Source organism: Natator depressus, chromosome 8 (genome assembly GCF_965152275.1).
Source record: "Natator depressus isolate rNatDep1 chromosome 8, rNatDep2.hap1, whole genome shotgun sequence".
Taxonomy (NCBI): domain Eukaryota; kingdom Metazoa; phylum Chordata; order Testudines; family Cheloniidae; genus Natator; species Natator depressus.
The window spans coordinates 37,876,200-37,898,237 of NC_134241.1; the positions used below are offsets into that span (position 1 = coordinate 37,876,200).

Below are 22,038 nucleotides of genomic sequence, written 5' to 3' on the forward strand. Positions count from 1 at the left end.
CGTGTCACTGTGTTCACAGAGCATGTTCCAGCAGAGCCATATGTGGCACCTGTGTAACAGAGGCCAGGCAGCACCATTGCCCCCTCCTGCCCAACAGGTAGCCCTGGCCCAGGATCCAAACAGAAGACGAGCAGCTCAGTCTTCCCTTCTCCAGCTGAGCACAAAGCTCCTGCAAAGGACCCTATTCCAACTGGAGGAAGCCCTGGGAGAGCCCCACATTCTGCTCCCATGAAGAAGCGGTGTTCAGAAAGTGCAGAAAACAGTCCCAGGACTACTAGGCAGAGTGCAGACACACCCCTAATCTCCTCCACTGAGATTACACTCCACGGGCAGTGTAGCAGTAGCTGTAGTTTTTAAAGGGTTCTAGAAATGGAGTCCTGCGTGAAGTCAAATGCTCCTCCCTGAATCAGCTGGCTGTTCCCCATGCACCCAGCAACTGGGGATTTAGCTGGCACCAGTATTCCCTTTCACTCCAGGACTGAGACCCTGTAGGTATGCATTTAAGAAGGAAAGCCCAGCAGATGCCCTCACATTCCCTGCCTCACAACTATGTATAACAAGAGGGGAAAGTGAGCTTGGGAAAGTCCCTTGCATTCTCCCTCTGCCCTCTCTTGCAGTCAGTGTGGCACTGAAGGAGTTAACCATGAATGCATGAGCACTCTGAAAATCTGTTTCCATGACAACAGCTCTGGATGAAACCTAAATCTATAAAATCACATTGGAACATCTGTCAGTGCTTCTGTGTGCTCCAGACATACTGCCCACAGCACCACCTGCTGGTAGAAACAACCCACTGTGCCTGACCTACATTCTGAACACCAAAGTAGTTGGTAACAGTACGTTTCCAGAAAAACGGCCAACTCCAAACTAAGCTGCAAATGAAAGGAGAGGCACTGCTATACTGGGGTGCGACCCCTGGGGCTTGTGTGGCTACCAGACCTCTAACACTAGTGTGAGGTGTCCAAGCAGCAGGAGGGTTGGGAGCATAGTGATACAAGAACACTCAGCACTAGTCACTGGGGCTGTCACTAGCATGAGCATGGCACTTATCACTGTGACTCAGCCCCAGGGATGGCTGAGGCTCTTTCTCAACGGATCACTTCATTAGGGCTAGCTGCTGAGCACACTGCTCTCACACAAGAAGCCATCCCCTGACATGAATCTTGCTAAATTTTGCTGCCTTGAACAGCATTTTCTGAGGAGGAGATAGTGATGGCAGTAGGAAGTCATTGCCAATTGCATCTGGATTCTTCTGGTTTCCCAGTTCCTTATCAGCCTGCCTCTAGGCTTAGGTATCACACAGAGACTTCATTGCTTTCAATGCCCACATGAAGGGGAGACTGCATGGCAGTCCAGTAAGTACGCTGACTACACCCAGCACTACTATTCGCTGAGCCTAGATGAGCTGAGATAGGGTCCTGGATAAGAGCTGCCTGGTTTAAGTTCATCCCAGACTACACAACAAGAAAACTGGAAGGTAGGGAAAGCATCCTGAGGAACTGACTGTCCCTCCTCTAGCTCAGTGTTTCACAGTCCTCCTTTCATTGCTGCTCCTAGGCTTCCAGTTGTCCATGGAAACCTAAGTGCCCTTTACCATATTCAGCTGGCCCACAAATTGCACCCTTTCCTCACTGATACAGCCCTGCCACATCCAGGCTTTTGTTACCTCCAGGATGGACGCGTGTAACAGGTGGAAGCTTCAGCTGGCATAAAACAGTGCTCTCTGGCCCCAGGGCCAATTCTGTGGGGTGGGCTGCAGGGTACTCTTAGCAATGGGCCAATGGCTTTGGAATTTGCTCCCTCTTAAAAGCTAACACCAACCAGGGTTTAGTAGACATGGGAATTCTATACAACTCATTTGTTTAAGTTGACATCCTCTGATCCAGAAGCTGGGAACGGATCTATTCCTGCAGAGGGTGAAGGCAGTAGTGAGATGTGCAATATACAATTAAATATGTGTCAGGAGGCCAGAGTACTGGAAAAGGCACAGCACTATCAGTTGAGGGGAGGTGGAAAGAATTCCTGGGATAGGCATTGTACTAACTGGTGAGGAGGGGTTTACAGAGATGCACACAGACAGCACTAACAATTTGGGTGTGGGGGGGGTGGGGGAGAAGCTCCTGGGACATACACAGCACTAACTGTCTGGGGACCCCAGACCCCTCAGGGGGTGCACTAATCACTGGGGCCCTCTGTGCCTTGAGATGATGGCAAATGCCACAGATGTTTATGGAATCTTTTACAGCAAAATATTGACAGCATAACCTTCTATTAACATGCTCCTCTCCTCCAGAAATCAGAGGCTCTTGTGTTATGACTATAGCCCTTCTTGTGAGTTTTGCTGAGCCACTTGGACCTTGAGAGAAAGAGCTGCACAGGGATCTCTCCCATCCAGTCACCAGGAGGGAAGAAAGCAGCAATTTGAGCCCTCAAAAATGTCTTATTCACTTCCCACCACCTCCTCCACTGCTGGGGGTGAAGGGGAAGAAGGGGTGGGGTGACACCAGCAGCAGCCCTAGAAACCTTTGGCAACTACAAGAGCCAGGGGAATCCAAAGGGGACATGATTGAAGACAGATGTGAAAGGAACATGCTCTTGTTGAGCAGGGATTGCTTAGTACAGGCCTCTGGCCAGGCCTCCCCCTTCTGCAAACTGAAACGTGCCAGGGGAGGAGATGGAACTCATTAACTCGTACATTTGCTTATTTTAACAATTTTCTCCTCCTGCAGCTCTCAGATGAGATCAAACTTTATACTAGAGTTCAAGCATTCAGCTGCTGCAATGCTACATTCCTGGGCTTCCCCTGGGACAGTGCACAGACAGCGGCGCAACTCCAGAGCAAAGGCATCAGACAAGAGCTAAGGGACTAACCAACAGGAACACTCCATAAACCTAGAGGGAAACACTGGCACACAGCTTCTCTGGGGAGCCCAGGGGACTTCATGAGAAAACAGCCAGGAAAGAAACCTAGCAGCAACCCAGAAAAACAAAGAGCAGCCTGCTGCCCATCACTGTCCTGCCTTGAATGCAGGGGCTCAAACATCCCAGCTTCTTTGGAGGGTGAGAGGGAGAGAAAGGAGGAGGAGAGAGCATGACAGTGTTACAGATGAAACAGTTGGCAAAAAGTAAACAAAAGACTGAGCTGGGAAGATGCTGAGGTGGGGTGGGGATCCCTCTCTGATGAGAGCTGCGGCACAATTAACCCTAGAAGACACTGAACATGCGCTTAGAGGGCTGGAAAATTTGTCTGGGGAAAGCCACCCTCAGATCTCATGGTCCACGAATTCATGTCTTCAGTAGAGCAGCAGTGAGAGTTCACAGTGATCATAAGCTCTGCGACAGGACTTGTTTGCTTGAAGAGCCCAAGAAACTGGGGCTGGGAAGGAATGCAAGTGAGCCTGTGGGGCATTTTACTGCACGCAAATTCCCACAGGCAGAAGGAGAGGATAAGTTTCAGGAAATCATGTGAGAGGCAGGAAATCAATGGAAAAGAGCAGTAACTGAGTCCATATGCTGTAACAAAGGAATGTGTCTAGTAGAATAGAGCAGACTATGCCTGTTAATGAGGAAGCCCCTGCTGTGGGACAGCTCCTAGAGAGGGCAGTTATTTGTTGGGCTAGAGCACTTAACAGAAAACCTGCATGAGCCTCTTGGTTCACAGACTGGCCACCCTGGTATGGAGTAAAGGTTTGTAGATGGGGTGACAAATGGGTTAAGAATGAGAAGGTCACTGTAAACAGCATATGGCCACTGCATAGAGTGTCACTCAACTGCATCTCAGGGGCTGGTCTTTCCAGGGCTGTGTATGGCCTAGCAACATATGCCAACAACCCTGTAATTAGACATCTCATTAATATCCTCATGTAAGAGATCATCTAGCAGAGGGTCAAGGAGATAGCTGGTGAAATACCTACTGTATTACACAGTGGGATAAGAAACTGGATGAAGCACCAATGAAACGGACTTGAGGATTCAATTTTAGCATATTAATACAAAGGTGGGGACTTTTTTCACCGGTAACAAGGGCAGCTGACAGGTTCGGGTGCAGCAGATGGCTATGGTTCTGGGACAGCAGATCCGGACAGAGAGGTAACTGCAGCGGGCTGGCCACCAAAAGACTCAGCAGTATGCTGAACCAGTGTTGGTGAGGCCTCACTGAGGCAATGAGAATGACCCACACTCTGTCTTGTTTCACCTTTAGAAGGACTCTGTGGATAAGCGGTACAGGTGGAAAGGTGGACATTAACACTCCCGACCATGGGATCCCGACCATGGGATCAGGAGGGTATCTGACAGGGAACCCTCGTCCCCGCTGTATAGGGAGCAGAACACTTGGCACTCCCTGTTCTGCCTGGATGCAAACAGGTCCAACTGGGGAGTCCCCGACCGTCGGAAGATCAGGTCAATCACCTCTGGATGGAAGGACCACTTGTGGCGAGAGAAGAAGGTCCTGCTAAGGCGATCTGCCAGGACATTCCTGGTTCCAGGTAAGTGAGCGGCCACCACCAGGTGAATGGCATTCTGCACACAAAGTTCTCTGAGGCTGAGTGCCTCTTGACACAGGACCAAGGACCTGGCGCCACCCTGCCTGTTGATGTAATACATCGCGGCTGTATTGCCCATGAGGACCTGCACCACCTTGCCTGTCAGGTGGGCCAAAAAACCTGGCAGGTCAGGCGCACCGCCTTGAGCTCCCTGATGTTGATATGAAGAGCTAAGTCGTGCTGCATCCAGCGACCTTGGGTGCAGAGCTCACCCAGGTAGGCTCCCCAACCCAGATCTGACAGCTCTGAGACATGGGTGAGAGACGGTGACAGGGGCACAAAGGAAACTCCCTACAGCACTGCCTTGGGATGTAGCCACCAGTTCAAGGACAAGAGGATGCGGTCCGGCACTGTGACCACTCAGTCTAGGGGGTGCCTGCTGGGAACGTAGACCGTTGTCAGTCACGTTTGCAGGGGTCACAGATGAAGCCGGGCGCGCTTGACCACATACATGCATGCTGTCATGTGGCCCATCAGCCGCAGGCAAGCGTGGGCCGTGGTGATCGGATGTCTCCTCACGTGGGCAATGAGATCCACATTGGCCTGGAAGCACGCTTCCAGAAGGAAGGTACTGGCTCGCGTGGAATCGAGAACCGCTCCGATAAACTCTATGCACTGGACTGGCCTCAACATGCACTTTTCCGTGTTTATTAACAGGCTCAGATCATTGCAGGTGGAGTGTACCAGATCAAGGCTTCTTCACACCTGTCCCGGAGACCTGCCCTTGATGAGCCAGTGTTGGCGAGGCCTCACTGGTGCAATGAGAATGACCCACGCTCTGTCTTGCTTCACCTTTGGCAGGACTCTGTGGATAAGCGGTACAGGTGGAAAGGTGTACATTAACACTCCCGACCATGGGATCAGGAAGGTGTCTGACAGGGAACCCTCATCCCCGCTGTATAGGGAGCAGAACACGTGGCACTTCCTCTTCTGCCTGGACACAAACAGGTCCAACTGGGGGTCTGGGAAGATCTGGACCCCCTGATGTTTGAGACAAGCCGCTACTGGCCATGCATTTTGTGAACACCCTGGGGGCTAAGGACAGGCCAAAGGATAGCGCCGTGAACTGAAAGTGGTGCCCCACCACTATAAAATACAGGAACCATCTGTGTCCTGGGAATATGGAGACATGGATGTAAGCATCCTTTAAGTCAAGAGCGGCGCACCAGTCCCCCGATTCAGGGAGGGGATAATGGAGGCCAGAGAGACCATGCGGGACTTCAACTTCTTGAGAGACTTGTTGAGGCCACGTGGGTCCATGATGGGTCTGAGGCCCCCTTGGCCTTGGGGATTAGGAAGTAACGGGAGTAGAATCTTCTTCCTTTCATGTCCTGAGAAACCACCTCCACAGCCCCCAACTGCAGGAGCTTTTCAACCTCCTGAACCAGGAGTTGCTCATGAAAGGGGTCCCTGAAGAGGGATGGGGAAGCAGGGGGATGGGAAGCAGGGGTATCCACAAACTGCAGGGTGTAGTCCCGAGCTACTATGTCCAGGACCCAGCGGTCCGAGGTAATCTGCAATCAGGCCGAGTGGTAGGGAGAAAGGTGACTGAGGAAAGAACGGGCAAGATCCAGCCGGCTGACTGGGGCGTCGCTCTCGAGTGCGCCCTCAAAATGATCGCTTTTGGCCCCCCAGGTGCTTAGCGGGTCCAGGTTGGGCCGGCGATAGAGAGGAGGAAGGACCACGGCGGCTAAACCCAGTGTCCCTTCTCCTTGTAAATCCCTGCTGAGCTTGCCAAGGCCTCAGTGGTGGCAGAGACCAGAATGGCTTTCTGGCCAACTGCGGGGTGTGCATGCTCAACGAGCGAAGGGTAGCCTTAGTGTCCTTCAACCTGTGAAGCCTGGCGTCCGTTTGATCGGAGAAGAACCCAACTCCGTTAAAGGGGAGGTCCTAAATCGAGGCCTGCATCTCCTGGGAGAGGTCCACCATATGGAGCCAGGAGCTGCGTCGCACAACCACCGCCGATGCGACCACCATTGCTGCTGAGTCCGCCGCGTCCCATGCCATTTGCAGGGAGCATCTGGCTGCTGTAGTCCCTCCTCCACCAGGGTATCGTCGCCCGGAATTGTAGGCTAGCAGTTGAATAAATTTTTCTGCCAAATAAATCAAGTTTTTTGGCTTCTTTATTCTTGGGAGTAGAGGCGGTGGGGACCTGCTTGTCCTTTTCATTGGCCGCAAACACAACCAGCGAGTCCAGGAGTGGGTGAGTATAAAGGTACTCAAAATCCTTTGCTGGCACAAAAGATTTTTTCTTGGCCTATTTTGAGGTGGGTGGGATGGGGTCTGCCACAATGATCCGGCAAGGACTCCATCGTATAAGGCCAAGGTGACTGGGGCCGGCATGGAGGCCGAGAGGACATTGAACAGGGTGTCCTCCTGCTCAGTCATCTCCTGCACTTCCAGCCCCAAGTTCTCAGCCACCCGCCTGAGAAGACCTTGGTGCTCTTTAAAGTCATCCGGGGGGCTGGCCCTGGAAGGTTCCGCGACTGCCTCGTCCAGGGAAGAGAGGCAGCCCTGGCCACCGGTGGTGTTGCTGGGGGCTTGGCCGCTGCTGGAGAGGGAGGTTTGGGGGTGGGCACTGAGTCCTCCACCCCAACCTCAGAGAGCTTCTGGTACCGGGCCTGGTGCCGTCGATCTCTGCTCTGACATGGCCACTGATGCGTGCTGAGAAGGGGGCATTGTCATCACCAGAACGCCCCATGCTCCCCAATATGGCCACTGTGGTGCCGGGGATGGCAGGGCAGTTTCTGGTGTCCAATCCCGTTGCAAAGACTGTGGTGATGGACTGAACTGGACCTCCGTGCCAGGGGAACCACTCTCTGGCGACCAGGGAGGAGCTGTCAACGCCTGGGTTTGCTTGCTAGTCATGGCTACCGGTGAGCGCTGACCAGGCAGAAGCAACCGATAGCTATACTGGGGGGAGCAGTCCTGGAGCTGGGGAGATCACCATCGGGGAGAACCGCGTTGCGGAGACCGGTAACACAAGTGGGAGCAGTCCCACGGCACTGGTGACTGGGACTGACATATAGACGCGGATCAGTGATAGGGCGAACGATGTCGGTCATAACATGGGGAACATCAACCCTGTACTGGGGAATAACGTCCGGAGGAGGGTTTGGGTGACCGACGGCGTGGTTGCAACCTGCCACGGGATTGCTTATCTGGTGATCTGCAGTGCTCCCCCGCCCCCGGAGGGGTCTTAACAGCTGGCTTGCTCTCTCGGGGAGCCTTAATCTGGACCTGCGACACTGGAGACATCACAGGAGCAGGTGGAGACCTGTGCTCTCTCTGCTCCTGGGTCTGGGATGACAACAGTGCAGGTAGGGTGGTGGGTCCCATACCACTCACCAGAGTCCGTGATGGACCTTTCATAGGACTAAGAGCCCCAGCCACGGAGGCATGCTCACACTGCTCTGGAGAAGGCTGGCAGATAGGCCCAGTGCCTCTACTGGATGACCCTTGGGCCTTCTTGCTCGGTGTTGGTGAGCGCTTCTTCGCCTTCTTCTTCGGCACCGGCGACAGTGAACGGTGCTGAGAGGACCCGGGTGCCGGCGGCGCACTGTGCAGAGAGGCCGAAGTACTCGGTATGGCCTGCACACAGGGCTTGAAAGCCGGACGGAGAGTGGACTCCGTCAGGAGGGCTCTGAGGTGAATGTCCCTCTCCTTCTGGGTGTGAGACGGAAAGTTCTTACCGATTCAGCAACACTCCTTTATGTGATTCTCCCAAGCATCTAAGACAGCTGTTGTGGGGGTCACTCACAGGCACAGGCCTACCACAGACCAAACAGGATTTAAACCCTGGAAGTCCCAGCTGGGACCCTAGCTAACTATGCTACTTAACTACTTAACACTAACTACAATTAAACAAAGGCCCTAAGTCCAATGGAAAAACACCGCTAGCTCTTGATAAGCTAGAGAGAGGTGCTCCGACTGACCACCATGGGCGGTAAGAAGGAACTGAGAGGGCGTAGGCCGGCAGTGCCTAATATACCGTGGCATGGGCGCAGCACACTAGAGGGCGCTACAGTTGGCCCTACGGGTACTGCTAAGGCAAAAATCTCCAACAGCCGCACATGTGGGCATGAGCACACCTAGAATGGAATGGACATAAGCAAGCACTCGAAGAAATTAAATGACACTCCCAGGAAGTGGCTCTCAAAGCTGTGGCCCACAGAGCCCTTCCTGCTGCTTTGCAGCTCGAAGCAGGGGTGGCACAATGGCCTTGGAAGTTATTGCTGTTTTACAAAGTGATCAGCAGAATCATTCCACGTGCCGTTCTGCGTCCAGTCTGGGGTACTTTATTAAATGGGCATGTAACAGTTCTGAAGAAGGCCCAGCAAATAGCTACCAATAGATCAGCGGTCTGGAGGTCCACAGCTAGGAGGACAGGCTGGGGATCTTAGTTTTCAATTTAGAGAATAGGTGTCTAGGGGAAGGGGGAGAATCTTACTGCTGCTGTGTGAAGTACAGTGGACGCCAATCTGGAAATGAAGGGGAGGAGATGAGAGAGAGCAGAGCTCTTCTTCCTTTATCTACCAGCTGTCCCAAGAGACTGAGGGGAGAGAAGCACAAGATAGGAATACAGGAATTCCCTCCCCTTTTGTTCAGTGCCTCTCCCTGTGCCACGTAATTTGCCACATTTTACATAGGTGGTAAGCTCCTCAGCTCACTCTTTTTGGTCTGTGAAGAACTCTGCAATGCTATAGGGATGTATAAATCAGAATAAACCCAAACCAAAGTCTAATGCTCTGTGCTGCTGCTGGAAGCCAAGGCGTTCACACAGAAACATTCACTATGCTTAGTCAGAGGACCTCTCCATGTGCTGAGCTGTCTCCATCACTGAGACCCCAACCAGGAGCCCAAAGCCATTTCCCTTTTCTCTTGCACCTTACAACCCACAATATAGCTACAGCTTCACATTCAGACCAGAACCTCTACTGCCCCTCACTTATCACCATACTGACTCTAGTACCTGCATTCATGTCTATCAGCTGCTCTCTCTTCTGCTGCTTCTCCAGTCTTTCCTTCTCAGCTTTCTCCTTGGCCAGTTTTGCTCGGCGCATCTTCTCCTCTGTCTCACGCCGCTTCTGATTCTCCTTGGCAGATTGCTGCAAATGAGAAAAACAGCTATTTGGGCGACTGATGATGCAAAGGTCTAAGAGGGGGGGTAACCGTACAGACAGAGTTGCTTTCCCAGTAGGAAAGGATGAGAAAAGATCACACCAGGGCTGGGTGCACAGGATGGAATGGTCTGAGCTAAGTGGTAGGATGAGGAATGGGTCCCTTGGCTCACCAGAAACATGTTCCTGAAGTTGTGCAGATCCATGAAGAACTCCTCAATGGATATTTTCTTGGGATCAAACAGGAAGTACTGGCCCATCTCCTTAAAAAGGTTCTCCATATTTGAGTGCATCATTCGCAGCTTTTCATACTGCTCCTGAGCATCCTTCACAAAGATGTGAAATCTGAGAGTCAAGGATTAAAATCGGCTGCTCTGTGGAAACACAGGGGTGAGGGATAGTGTGTGCATGCACCAGAATTATCTGGTTAACCAATTGGCTCTTCTCTAGCTTGCAAGATTCCTCTGACAGCATAGAGAGCTTCCTCTCCAACTGCAGTGATCCCCAGCATACTCAACTGGGTGCACCCCAGTATTCTCTGCTCAAGAGGTCAAGGGTTCAGTGTCTTATGTTGAAGGGGTAGGTGTGAATATGCATGGCATGCACTGGACTTCCCACAGCACACCCCTGCCAGGGATTCCCTTACAAAGGGAGACCTTACAGTGCACCAGTGCTGCTCCTTCTGTATGGCCCCTATTCCCTGTGACGTTCCCCTCTGGTGTTATCTGGACCGGTGATCTGCTAGGTCACTCCAATCCCTGACTCTGGGAGCCAGGCTTACCCTGCTCTGATGTGAGAACCCTCACTCCTGAGCTGTTCACACACAGCCTCTCGCATGTAAGATGCTCCTTCAATTCTGCAACCGAATGACACTAGCCAATATCTCCGGTCCCAGACACAACCCTAGGAACCTCTGTCTTGCAACGTCCAGTTATGCCCACTGGACGCTGCAAGCTTATATGAGTTCGTCAATTTAACAAAGAAATTGATATGCACCAGGCTTGTTATCCCAAGGGGAGATTCTGACACGCTTCAAACTAAACGCACTGCTTCAGGTAGAATAAACAAACAGATTTATTAACTATGAAAGATAGATTTTAAGTGATTATAAGTCAAAGCATAACAAGCCAGATTTAGTCAAATGAAACAAAAGCAAAATGCATTCTAAGCTGATCTTAACACTTTTAATGCCCTTACAAACGTAGATGCTTCTCTGGCTGACTGGTTGCCCTTCAGCCAGGCTCTCCCCTTTGATCAGCGCTTCAGTCGCTTGGTGTGGTGTCTGAGGAAGAGCATGGCACGCTGCAAACGTCTCTCCCTTTTACCATGTTCTTTCTTCCCTCTTGGCTTTGCCCTCGCCCCCCTTCAGAGTCAGGTAAGCATTACTTCATTGCAGTCCCAAACTGACGAAAGGAAGGGGGGTGACTCACTCAAGAGTCCAACAGATCCTTTTGTTGCTGCCTAGGCCAGTGTCCTTTGTTCCTGTTTGCCCCATACATGTCCTGATAATGTGCAAACTGCCTCTCTGCTCTTGGAGAGTTTTTGCCTGGGCTTGCTTTAAGCCATGAGGATATATTTTCAGCCTCATAACTATATACATGAAATTATAACCTATAACATCACTATAACAACAATGCTCAGTGCAATATGAGCCTTCCGAAGACACCCGACATGACAAACTTTCCACTGAATATCACAAAATCATTTTACAAGGATCAACATGGGGGTGCTGGGTGTTCCCCCGAGGTACAGAGTGTCACACCACCACAGTACAGTGGGAGTCAACATACCTGCATCCCAAATCCATGCAACTCACCAGAATCCCCTCAGCCAGAGCAGACTACCTGTCAGCCTGACCATCACCCTGCAATGTGCCTGCATCTGAGTGCTTTTGTCCCCAAAACACATGCAAATACAGCATATCTACATCCCAGTTTTGTCCCCCGACAGTAGCATGGGAATACTCTCACTCATGGTAGATGCCAAGTACCAACTCTCATCTCACAGAACACGGGAATTGCCTGTGGTAGCAACTCCCCAAGACAATGTAGCATACCAAATATTGCCCTCAGTAGAGGTACACCCTGCGTTCCAGCCGTCACCATATGGTGCACAGAGAATCCTGCGGTCTGTGGCACATAGCTGCAGACCAACTTCCAGTAAACTCGCAAAGTACCAAGCATTTTTGGCACCCAGATGAGTAACAGACACACGAGCCCACAAGGCACTGGGGATCCCCTTGCACACAGCATCCAAGCACCTGGAAGTAAGTGGAGATTCCCCTGCTGATGGCATAGCGCATCTGAACAATGAACCAGGGATCCCTTCAGTCATGCATGAACATGCCTTTCCCCAACACCATGTCAGAGATGTCTTCTTCCACAGGACATACCCATGTGCTAGCTCCCCACAACCTTGCAGTGCACTGGAGATCTCTTCTGCCCTAGCATGTGCCCATGTACAGGCCCCTCTTTCTTAGGGGTAAAGGATATGGTCATTTTTTCCACAAATTTGTCCTTCTCATCTGTGGCAGTGGGGAATTTCTCAACATCATGCTGCAGATCTGAAATCTGTTTCTTCATCTGATCCAAATTCTTCTGTAAATTCTCAGCAGAGACTGAAAGAGACAGACAAAGATGGAGTATGGTATTCCCAACATACACATCAAAATCAAGGCCTTGTCCACAATGGGATTTTAAACACAACTGTAACTGCACCCATGCAGAGAAAAGGCACTGTTTATAGAACCCTGCAAATCTGCGGATACCTGCTTTATATCCATGGATATCCACATCCATGGGGCCATGTTTGTGGATCAGATGTGGATACAAATTTTGTATCAGGGCTCTAACCATTTACACTGGTGTAGCTTAACCCAGTTCAATGCAAGGCTAGTTCCACCAGTACAATGGCGTTGTGCCAGTGCAGACAAGACCAAAGCTCCCTGGGGTCCTTGGCAGCAGTTCATACCATAGACAGGGCCCTATATACTCATGGATGGTATCAGCTCAGGTGGAGGGCAAAGCGGACTTGTTTTCTACACCCAGCAGACGGACGATGTCTCTAGCATTCCACTCATTCCTCTTCCCCTTTCCAAATGGGCACAAGCAAGGGATGATGGGCCAGATTCCTGGCCCCACTATGCTGCCTTTGTGCCATTCTTGTAAGGGGCCATACACAGGCTGCCTGTGACTTCCCCCAGCCTAGAGGTTCTACACCATCTTCCTTTGCAACCCCCAGCCTAGGAGATCCTCTATGGTTCAGTGATTTCTGGCTGCCACAACAGTTTCTTTGGGTCACAGATCGCTTGGTGCCACTTGTAGCAGCCCTCAGGCTAAACGAGGATTGGTGATCTACAAAGATAGCGTAAAACCACCATTGCCCCCTTCAGCACGAAGCACAGTGCACTTGAGAAACAGGATGTTTGTTTATATTAGAATTTCTATTGTGTGTGTTGTCAGAAGAGAGCTTGAGGGCTAAAAAGGAATATGTGATCAGTACTAATGGAAGAGAAACATGAGGCTGGTTAGTGAATGCAGAATTGAAAGGGGGGCCAGGACCCCAGGCACTCTGCTGACAGCTTCCATTCCTGCTCTCTGAAGGAAGGATACATCTGCAGTCTGCATCCTGCTGCTCTCCTCTTTCCTTCCTCCTTGGACACTGACTCAACACAGCCAGCCTTCCACACAGGACAAACAATAGATATAACAAATGGAAGGACGGACACCTGGGAGTACAGGGAACGTCCCTCACAACCCTACATAGCACAGCGCAGCCCTACTACTAAGTCCAGAGAGGCCTTCCTTTTACCATACTCACAAAACCACATACCACTGGGAACTAGCTTCAACAGCAACCTTTTGGCCTAACGTCCATTTACATAGAAACAAAAATTGACTTTGTTATGCATGCTCAAGATCCACTCTCCCATTCCTACCCATACACAGAGACAAACCTCCACTCTCCCAAAAAAATATCAACACCCCACATGTAACCCTGCACCACCTTTCACCTATTCTGACAGCACCTTCTGTAACACTCTCCACCCACACTACAATAACAAATACCTCGACTGGCTTTCTCCACGTGGATGAGCTCATCAGGGAACTTCATTACGTCAGGGTACTGCTGCTCACACAGCTCAGTCAGGAAGTGCAGCAATGTTAACTTCTGATCAGTGGATTTTGTGTCTCGGAGCTGGTAATGAGAAAACTGGCTGTGAGAATGGGACAGCACACAGATTACTCGAAACTAGCCAAGAGTGGTTTGCTGCCCCAAGCACAGATGCCTGAAGGTTTCCCTGTGTGAAAAACACAGAGGAAGCAATTCCCTGACCTGCCCATGGAAAAAATACTCACCTTGCAGAGGAAGCTAATGTTGAAGCCAAAGGCACCAGCATTCCTAGAGCCTGCATTCATGAAGTTGCCCACCAGTAGGATTATCTCCAGCAGGCTGGAAAAGCTCTTACTTTTGCGTACTTCCTCACAGGCTGCTGTTACTGAGACAATCTCAGGCTTGATATTCTCCACCTGCTCATTAAATTGCAGCTTGAAGAGGATGGCATTGAGGCGGGGCCGCAGGCAGGAAACCGAGCTAATCTGAGAAGGGAAGGGGACAGGAACAGTGTCACACACAGGGGGAACGGAAAACAAGATGCTCTGAGAAGGGAAGGGGACAGGAAAGGAAGCCTACTTACCAGTGACGGTAGCTCTTTGCAGATCCACTCTCTAGGAGTTGTGTGCTATACCTTGCGAGTCCCAGAATCATTTAAGAGCAACTAACCATAGGAGATACACACACTGACACTCAGTCAAACATAAGGTACATTAGATTTTTTTAATTGAGGCTGTAATGCCCACATGCCTAACCATACTCAGTTCCACTCCATGTATGCAAAATCTAATTCTAGACCACAAAGATGAGGGGAAAATGGGCAAGGAAGCATAGCTCTGCAGAGTAAATACACATGGAGAACTTCAATTACTGGTAGGTAAACTGCCCTTCCCTTGCATACAATTGTCATTGCAGATTCCCACTCTAAGGCCACAATTCCAGAAAGCATGAAAATAGGCTCTGAAGTCCTGTTGGCTTCAAGCACATGAAGGCTGTACTTTAGTGCTTTCCTGAATAGGGATGCTTTCCCAAATCAGAGTCTAACATCTGATTTGGGATGTAATAGCAATGAACCTGCGGCAGGGTTACTCAGAAGCATATATTTAAACAGAGATAGAAGCGCTGGCCTCCCAAGGTGAACATCAAATCCAGATCCAATCTCAAGAGACTACACCCGAACGTAGCCATGACACAGGATCTTCATGGTAGTCCTAGTCTCAAAGAAGCAGGCCATTGAAGTAGCCATAGCTCCTTGACACTTGAACCCCCATCTAAAATAACATAACTGAATGTACACTGTTACTGATTGAAGATTGCTTGTTGCTTGGTCTTCTTCCTTTCTTATGACAACCAGGCAATTTATTAAACTGTTTAGTTCTAGCTCAATAGTAGTTTCATGGCCAGCTTGTGGGCTTGGAAAGAAGTTCAGAAAGGAAATGGCCTGGGATGAAACTTACATTATCTTGGTCAGGAATTGACTCAAGCAGATCATCCATGAGTCTAGGGAGGGTCAAGTTCAAATCCCAAACACTAGGTGATTTACAGATTGGTGGGTATACAGGCAAAAGACCCTTTGGAAATAGTTTCACCAAAGGATGAGCAATGACAATTACCATCCATGTGGAACAACTCATTCTAGGAACTAAATGTACCTTAACTATAGAAAAAGATAACCCAGATTTCATCAAGAACAATAAATGCTCCAAAATGACAAGAACAGGCCATACCTGAGATGCCACATCCTTACTATAAGAACACACAGAAATGCTTCTATTTCAATAAATGACTCAAAGCGTCTAAGATTGTCTAAGGTTCCAACATCCGTGCCACTAGGTGAAGCAACTGGCTCAGAATTTCCTTCTGGAAACTCTGGTTAAGAGCACAGGTAGTTCTTTCATAAGCACAAGAATGCCCAGATACCACAGCTAATGGGCCCCAACCAAGATTATTAGGATTCTGTAATTCAGTTCTTGTCTTGCTTTCTACAATAGAAAACGGGGGTGGGGAAGGACTAGAACCACGTGTCTAAGAAATTAGATATCCTACCCCTTGGGTTTGGCTGTGGTCCAGTCAGTGAACTAGACTGGAAGGAAGGAAATAAATTATTATTGGTCTGGACTTTCCATTGGCATTTCATGACCAGGTTTCACCCTGGGAATAAGATGTGGCTGAAGAAACTGGCTGATGCTGGTAACTGGTAGACACTGTGATGATCCCCTGAGTCTACTTACTGAACTACTGGAATGAAGGTAGTGCCAAGACTGAACACTAGACTGCAGTTGCTGATGCTGGCGGGATATTGAAGAGTGGGACCTTCACAGGCAGCACAGTGGGACCAGATGCTGCAAGGAAAACCCCTAAATTCCAAGACAACAATAATTATTCTACTGTCATGAAATATCCATATCCTTTGTTCTCATCCTCCCAGCCCCCACAAAAACCACCCAGCTATGACTAAATTGAAAATTCTTACTGATGTAAAATGTAATGACTATTTTCCAGGATGAGTTTTGTTACTGTTCTCTGGGCACCCTGACTCTACTCTTTGGGCGTTGGCTCCTGTGATGCTGGCCAAGGCAACCCAGCTCAGAACCTCCTCTTCTCCCTATGTGCCAGGAAAGGGAAGGTTTTGGTAGCTGGCTTCAGCAGCTTTTCTCCCCAGCTTCTCAGGTCTCAGCTGCTGCACTGTTCTCCAGCCTACAATTGTGTCTCCTCCACTCCCTGGACCCTTGTTTCTTGCTTTCCTACCTGCTGCTGGTTGGCTCCATGAAGGAGCATGTACTGTGATCCAATTAACTTCCCTTTGTGGGGAAAGCTGCAGAGCAAGAGGAAGCTGCAGGCTGGTCCAAACAGGGCAGGGTGGCAGACGGAAAACAAAATGTCAGGTGTAATAGATGAGAGACCTGGAAAGTGTAAGTGTTCAGTGACTATACTGAAACATGCCAGACAGGCTTGGACTTTTGCAACATTAAGTGTTAAGTGGGTTTCCTGGGGAATCCCTGAGGGTGCTTAAAGCAAATTCAACAATAGTGCTTATACAAAAACCCAGGCTTTTGAAGCTTTGTCCTTAGGAGAGCACATTGACTGGAGATACAGGAGATCAGAGATCAAAGGCCCAAATGTTAGAAAGAAACAGCTGGACTGTCCCAAACTTGTTCTAGCTCTTGATCTGAAGCCTGACATGAACTTGCAACCAGGAGAGCTAACCCTTTTTACTAAAAAGAAAAGGAGTACTTGTGGCACCTTAGAGACTAACCAATTTATTTGAGCATAAGCTTTCGTGAGCTACAGCTCACTTCATCGGATGCATACTGTGAAAAATACAAAAGATGTTTTTATACACACAGACCATGAAAAAATGGGTGTTTATCACTACAAAAGGTTTTCTCTCCCCCCACCCCAGTCTCCTGCTGGTAATAGCTTATCTAAAGTGATCACTCTCCTTACAATGTGCATGATAATCAAGGTGGGCCATTTCCAGCACAAATCCAGGGTTTAACAAGAACGTCTGAGGAACAAGGGGGGGAGGGAGGGAAGAGGAATAAACAAGGGGAAATAGGTTACTTTTTATAATGAATCAACCATTCCCAGTCTTTATTCAAGCCTAAGTTAATTGTATCCAATTTGCAAATTAATTCCAATTCAGCAGTCTCTCGTTGGAGTCTGTTTTCCAAGTTTTTTTGTTGAAGGATAGTCACTTTGAGATCAGAAATCGAGTGACCAGAGATTTTGAAGTGTTCTCCGACTGGTTTGTGACTGTTATAATTCTTGACATCTGATTTGTGTCCATTTATTCTTTTACGTAGAGACTGTCCACTTTGACAAATGTACATGGCAGAGGGGCATTGCTGGCACATGATGGCATATATCACATTAGTAGATGTGCAGGTGAACAAGCCTCTGATAGTGTGGCTGATGTTATCAGGCCCTGTGATGGTGTCCCCTGTATAGATATGTGGGCACAGTTGGCAACGGGCTTTGTTGCAAGGATAGGTTCCTGGGTTAGTGGTTCTGTTGTGTGATATGTGGTTGCTGGGAGTATTCGCTTCAGGTTGGGGGGCTGTCTGTAGGCAAGGACTGGCCTGTCTCCCAAGATTTGTGAGAGTGTTGGGTCGTCCTTCAGGATAGGTTGTAGATCCTTGATAATGCGTTGGAGGGGTTTTAGTTGGGGGCTGAAGGTGACAGCTAGTGGCGTTCTGTTATTTTCTTTGTTAGGCCTGTCCTGTAGTAGGTGAATTCTGGGTGACTTTCCACAGTATGCATTCGATGAAGTGAGCTGTAGCTCACTTATTTATGCTCAAATAAATTGGTTAGTCTCTAAGGTGCCACAAGTACTCCTTTTCTTTTTGCGAATACAGACTAACACGGCTGTTACTCTGGAACCCTTTTTACTGTTTTTTATGTTCTCTGTAATGCTAGGATTTGCCCGATGGGACAGTGCCCTAAGAATAAATGTATTTTGTTTTGTGAAGGCTGGCTTGTAACTGGAATTTAAAAAAAAACAACAACACACAGATAACACTAACCATAGTTGAAGTGAGAAGCTGGGGAAAGGGAAATTATCACCAGAAAAACACTGCTGAGTAGCAGCATCATGAAGTGATCCCACTTGGAGTGCCCTCTTCGACAAGCCATGCCACACCAGGTACAGCTGCCTAAGTTTCCCCTTCACTGCTTCTGAGTACAAACAACCCTTGCAAGGTTAATTTATTACAAAAGAAAGGCCACTGCACATAAACCATAATGCAAGCTCCACAGCCATAGTTCAGATAGTACATCAAGTAGAGCCCAGCATCTCTCTCTATACTGAGGCTCTCCAGTGCAGCTCCAGCATCTCTCACCTTGCGGGGGGAGGGATAGCTCAGTGGTTTGAGCATTGGCCTGCTAAACCCAGGATTGTGAATTCAATCCTTGAGAAGGCCATTTAGGGATCTGGGGCAAAAACTGGGGATTGGTCCTGCTTTGAGATGACCTCCTGAGGTCCCTTCCAACCCTGATATTCTATGATTCCTTGTCCCTAGCTTTCTGGCCCTCTGGCTTCAGCTAGCCAGCACACAGCCTCCAGCCCCCTTTCTGACTAGTTCTCCCTCCTCCTCCAGTCTCCTCACTCACAGATAGCTCTCATTTTCCCTTTTCTTAGTTCTCTCAAGCAGCTCTGAGTCTCCCTCCTACCTCCAGGTCCCAGGTGCCCTCGTTTAAGCCTAACTGGGAAGCAGCTGACGATTCCCAGGTGCTCTGACCCTACTCCCTCTTGAAGGCCAGTGACACAGAAACTATCATCTGTAACCCACTGTGAGGGCAGAGAGGCGTCTGAGGATCAATGTGTGCAACCCTCCAAAGCTGTTTCAGGACTCACAAGATAAAATGCACAACTCCCAGACAGCGGACATGCCAAGGCAATGCCACGAACACACTAAGTGGGAGGTAGGGGGGGGATCAGATCTGGGAAGGGAAGGGGACAACAGCATCACACACACTGCAGGCCTGGTGGGGAGACTCCACATGCTGTGCACATGAGCAGCTGCACAATGGTATCCTATCAAACCTGTCTCTGACTCCAAGGGCAGGGCACTCACCACAACACCAAACTGCTCAGACTCAGCCAGTTCATTGTACTCGTCTCTCAGCTCTGACAGCATTTTCAGCTGTTCTGGCTCTGGCATCTGCTTAATCAGGTTCTGAGGGAGAAACACGTGAGTCAGTGAAGCACAATCATATGAATCAGGCCCCCTGGCAAGAGCAAGAGAAGGTGGGTGACTCCTACATGATGTGGAATGAAGGCAGCTCTGGAAGCCATGGACCCTCCTACTCAAGAAAGGAGGCAATGCTCTTAGGAAAGATTGATATCCCATCAGCTCATTTCTCCAAACAGACCTCAGTCCAGCAAATACAAGGGAGTCTCCACTGCAGGGAAAGATATTTGCCTCCCTGATCCTCACTCACCTGCACCATGGACTCAGTCAGCACAACCTCATTCACCTCCAGGATTACATTCTTGATCTCCTCGTAAGGCATACGGAAGGACCCCAGGAAAATCGCTGCCAGGGTAACAAAAAGAAGCACAAATAAATCTGTGGGGACAGTGTTCAGCCAAGAAATACATAGAGACAAAGTCACTTTATGCCTCAGTCGGCTCTCTCTATTGAGCCCCATCAGGAAGCTTACGCACATCCCTGGACTCACGGGCAATTCCCTAATTCCAACATACTCACAGAGATTCTGTGCACTCTTTGAATCCAACACTTTCAGCTCTTTGACCTTTTTCTTTTGTGTACTCTTCTCCTGTCCGCCTTCCTGGTCTTGCTTTGCTGCGTGCACAGGAAATTAAGGTCAGTAGAGACAAAAGGAGCTTTCACCCACATCTTGGAAGCACAGTGCTTCTCCACACACCTGCCAAATAAAGCTGCCTGCTGCTCAGAGCTCCATCCAGTCCATGTTCCACAAACCACTACACAGGCCACAGACATTGAGACTGTTCTCAATGGTAGCAGATGACAGAATGAGGAGTAATGGTCTCAAGTTGCAATGGGGGAGGTTTAGATTGGATATTAGGAAAAACTTTTTCACTAAGAGGGTGGTGAAACACTGGAATGCGTTACCTAGGGAGGTGGTAGAATCTCCTTCCTTAGAGGTTTTTAAGGTCAGGCTTGACAAAGCCCTGGCTGGGATGATTTAACTGGGAATTGGTCCTGCTTCGAGCAGGGGGTTGGACTAGATGACCTTCTGGGGTCCCTTCCAACCCTGATATTCTATGATTCTATGATTTACAGAGGAGAGGGAGAGAGCAGGGCAGCTACTCTCACTAGCCTTACCTTCCTGCTCAGGGACAGAGAAGCAGCCTTGACTCTCCCAGACAGAAGAGAAATATCCTAGCAATAGGACATTTGCTGCAATATGTACTGGGCAAGCAGACAGACCTCAGAGATGGGTGAAAAAGCCCATATTGACAGGGCCCTAACAAATTCACGGTCCATTTTGGTCAATTTCATGGTCATAGGATTTTAAAAAATTGTAAATTTCATGATTTCAGCTATTTAAATCTGAAATTTCATGGTGTTGTAATTGTAGGGGACTTGACCCAAAAAGGAGTTGGGGGGTGGGGGGGTATTGCAAAGTTATCGTGTGTGGGGAGGGTTGCGGTACTGCTACCCTTACTTCTGCACTGCTGCTGGTGGCCATAGGTGCTGACTTTTGGTTTTGCCAGTGGGTGCCCTCCCGAGGCCCCACCCCCGCTCCACCCCCTCCCAAGGCCCCACTCCCGCTCCGTCCTTTCCCCAGTCTGCCCACCGCTCGCTCCTCTCCGCCCCCTCCTCCGAGCACCTCTGACAGTTTTGGAAGGAGGCTATTCACATTAGAGAAGAAAGGTGGATGAGGTAATATCTTTTATTGGACCAGCTTCTGTTGGTGAGAGAGAGAAGCTTTTGAGCTTTCACAGAACTCTTCTTCAGGAAGAAGAACTCTGTGAAAGCTCCAAAGCTTCTCTCTCTCTCACCAACAAAAGTTGCTCCAATAAAAGATATTACCTCATCCACCTTGTCTCTCTCATTTCCTGGGAACAACAGGGCTACAACAACACAGCATATAAAAATGCAGGATTCACATGAACAGCACAGAGTGACCATCACACCAGGGCACTATTTTCAGGATTCATCTTAGCATAATGTCATCATTACACCAAGAAAGTAGCACTACCAGCACAATGAAATAAATATAGCCATGTGTGCATGCCAAAAATTCACTGTACAAGCACACTCGGATCCACACAGCAGGATAGTAGTGTCAGTTTAGCTCTCAGTTTAGTGGGGCTACACACAGGGACTGAGTCCCAGGGTTCAGCTAAATACAAGGGCACCTGCAAACAGCTGTACTAACAGCAGGATCTACACTGGCCCAATAGGAGGAGTTGCACGTCAGGGCACTAATTCCCAATCCCAGTGCAAGGCAATATGGGATCCCGGCACTGGTCTTTAGTACCAGAATTTGTACTCCCAGGAGAGTGGGATGGAATTATAGAAGTTCCAGGGGGAAAAGCCCTCTGTGATCATCCTGGTTCAGTCCATCTCCCTGCCAATGCAGGGCTGATCCTTACTGCATGTTTTGTCCAGTCTCCTTTTAAAAGTCCCAAACCTTGGGGTTTCTAGTTGTGACACTATATACCAGGGGTTCTCAAACTGGGTGTCGGGACTCCTCAGGGGGTCACGAGGTTATTACATGGGGGGTCGCAAGCTGTCAACGTCCACCCCAAACCCCGCTTTGCCTCC

At 49.4% G+C, this 22,038-nt stretch overlaps 1 protein-coding gene across 1 annotated transcript in view; it reads right to left on the reverse strand.

The window, feature by feature from the left end:
* Positions 1 to 22,038, reverse strand: part of DIAPH1 (diaphanous related formin 1) — a 154,803-nt gene that overhangs the window by 16,146 nt on the left and 116,619 nt on the right. The window contains exons 18-25 of the mRNA XM_074960803.1: positions 19,990 to 20,085; positions 19,721 to 19,815; positions 19,354 to 19,455; positions 14,023 to 14,262; positions 13,732 to 13,861; positions 12,155 to 12,281; positions 9,838 to 10,000; positions 9,517 to 9,652 (exon numbers count right to left, since the gene is read on the reverse strand). Coding sequence (XP_074816904.1) covers positions 9,517 to 9,652; positions 9,838 to 10,000; positions 12,155 to 12,281; positions 13,732 to 13,861; positions 14,023 to 14,262; positions 19,354 to 19,455; positions 19,721 to 19,815; positions 19,990 to 20,085 — 1,089 coding nt within the window. The remainder of the gene's footprint in view (positions 1 to 9,516; positions 9,653 to 9,837; positions 10,001 to 12,154; positions 12,282 to 13,731; positions 13,862 to 14,022; positions 14,263 to 19,353; positions 19,456 to 19,720; positions 19,816 to 19,989; positions 20,086 to 22,038) is intronic.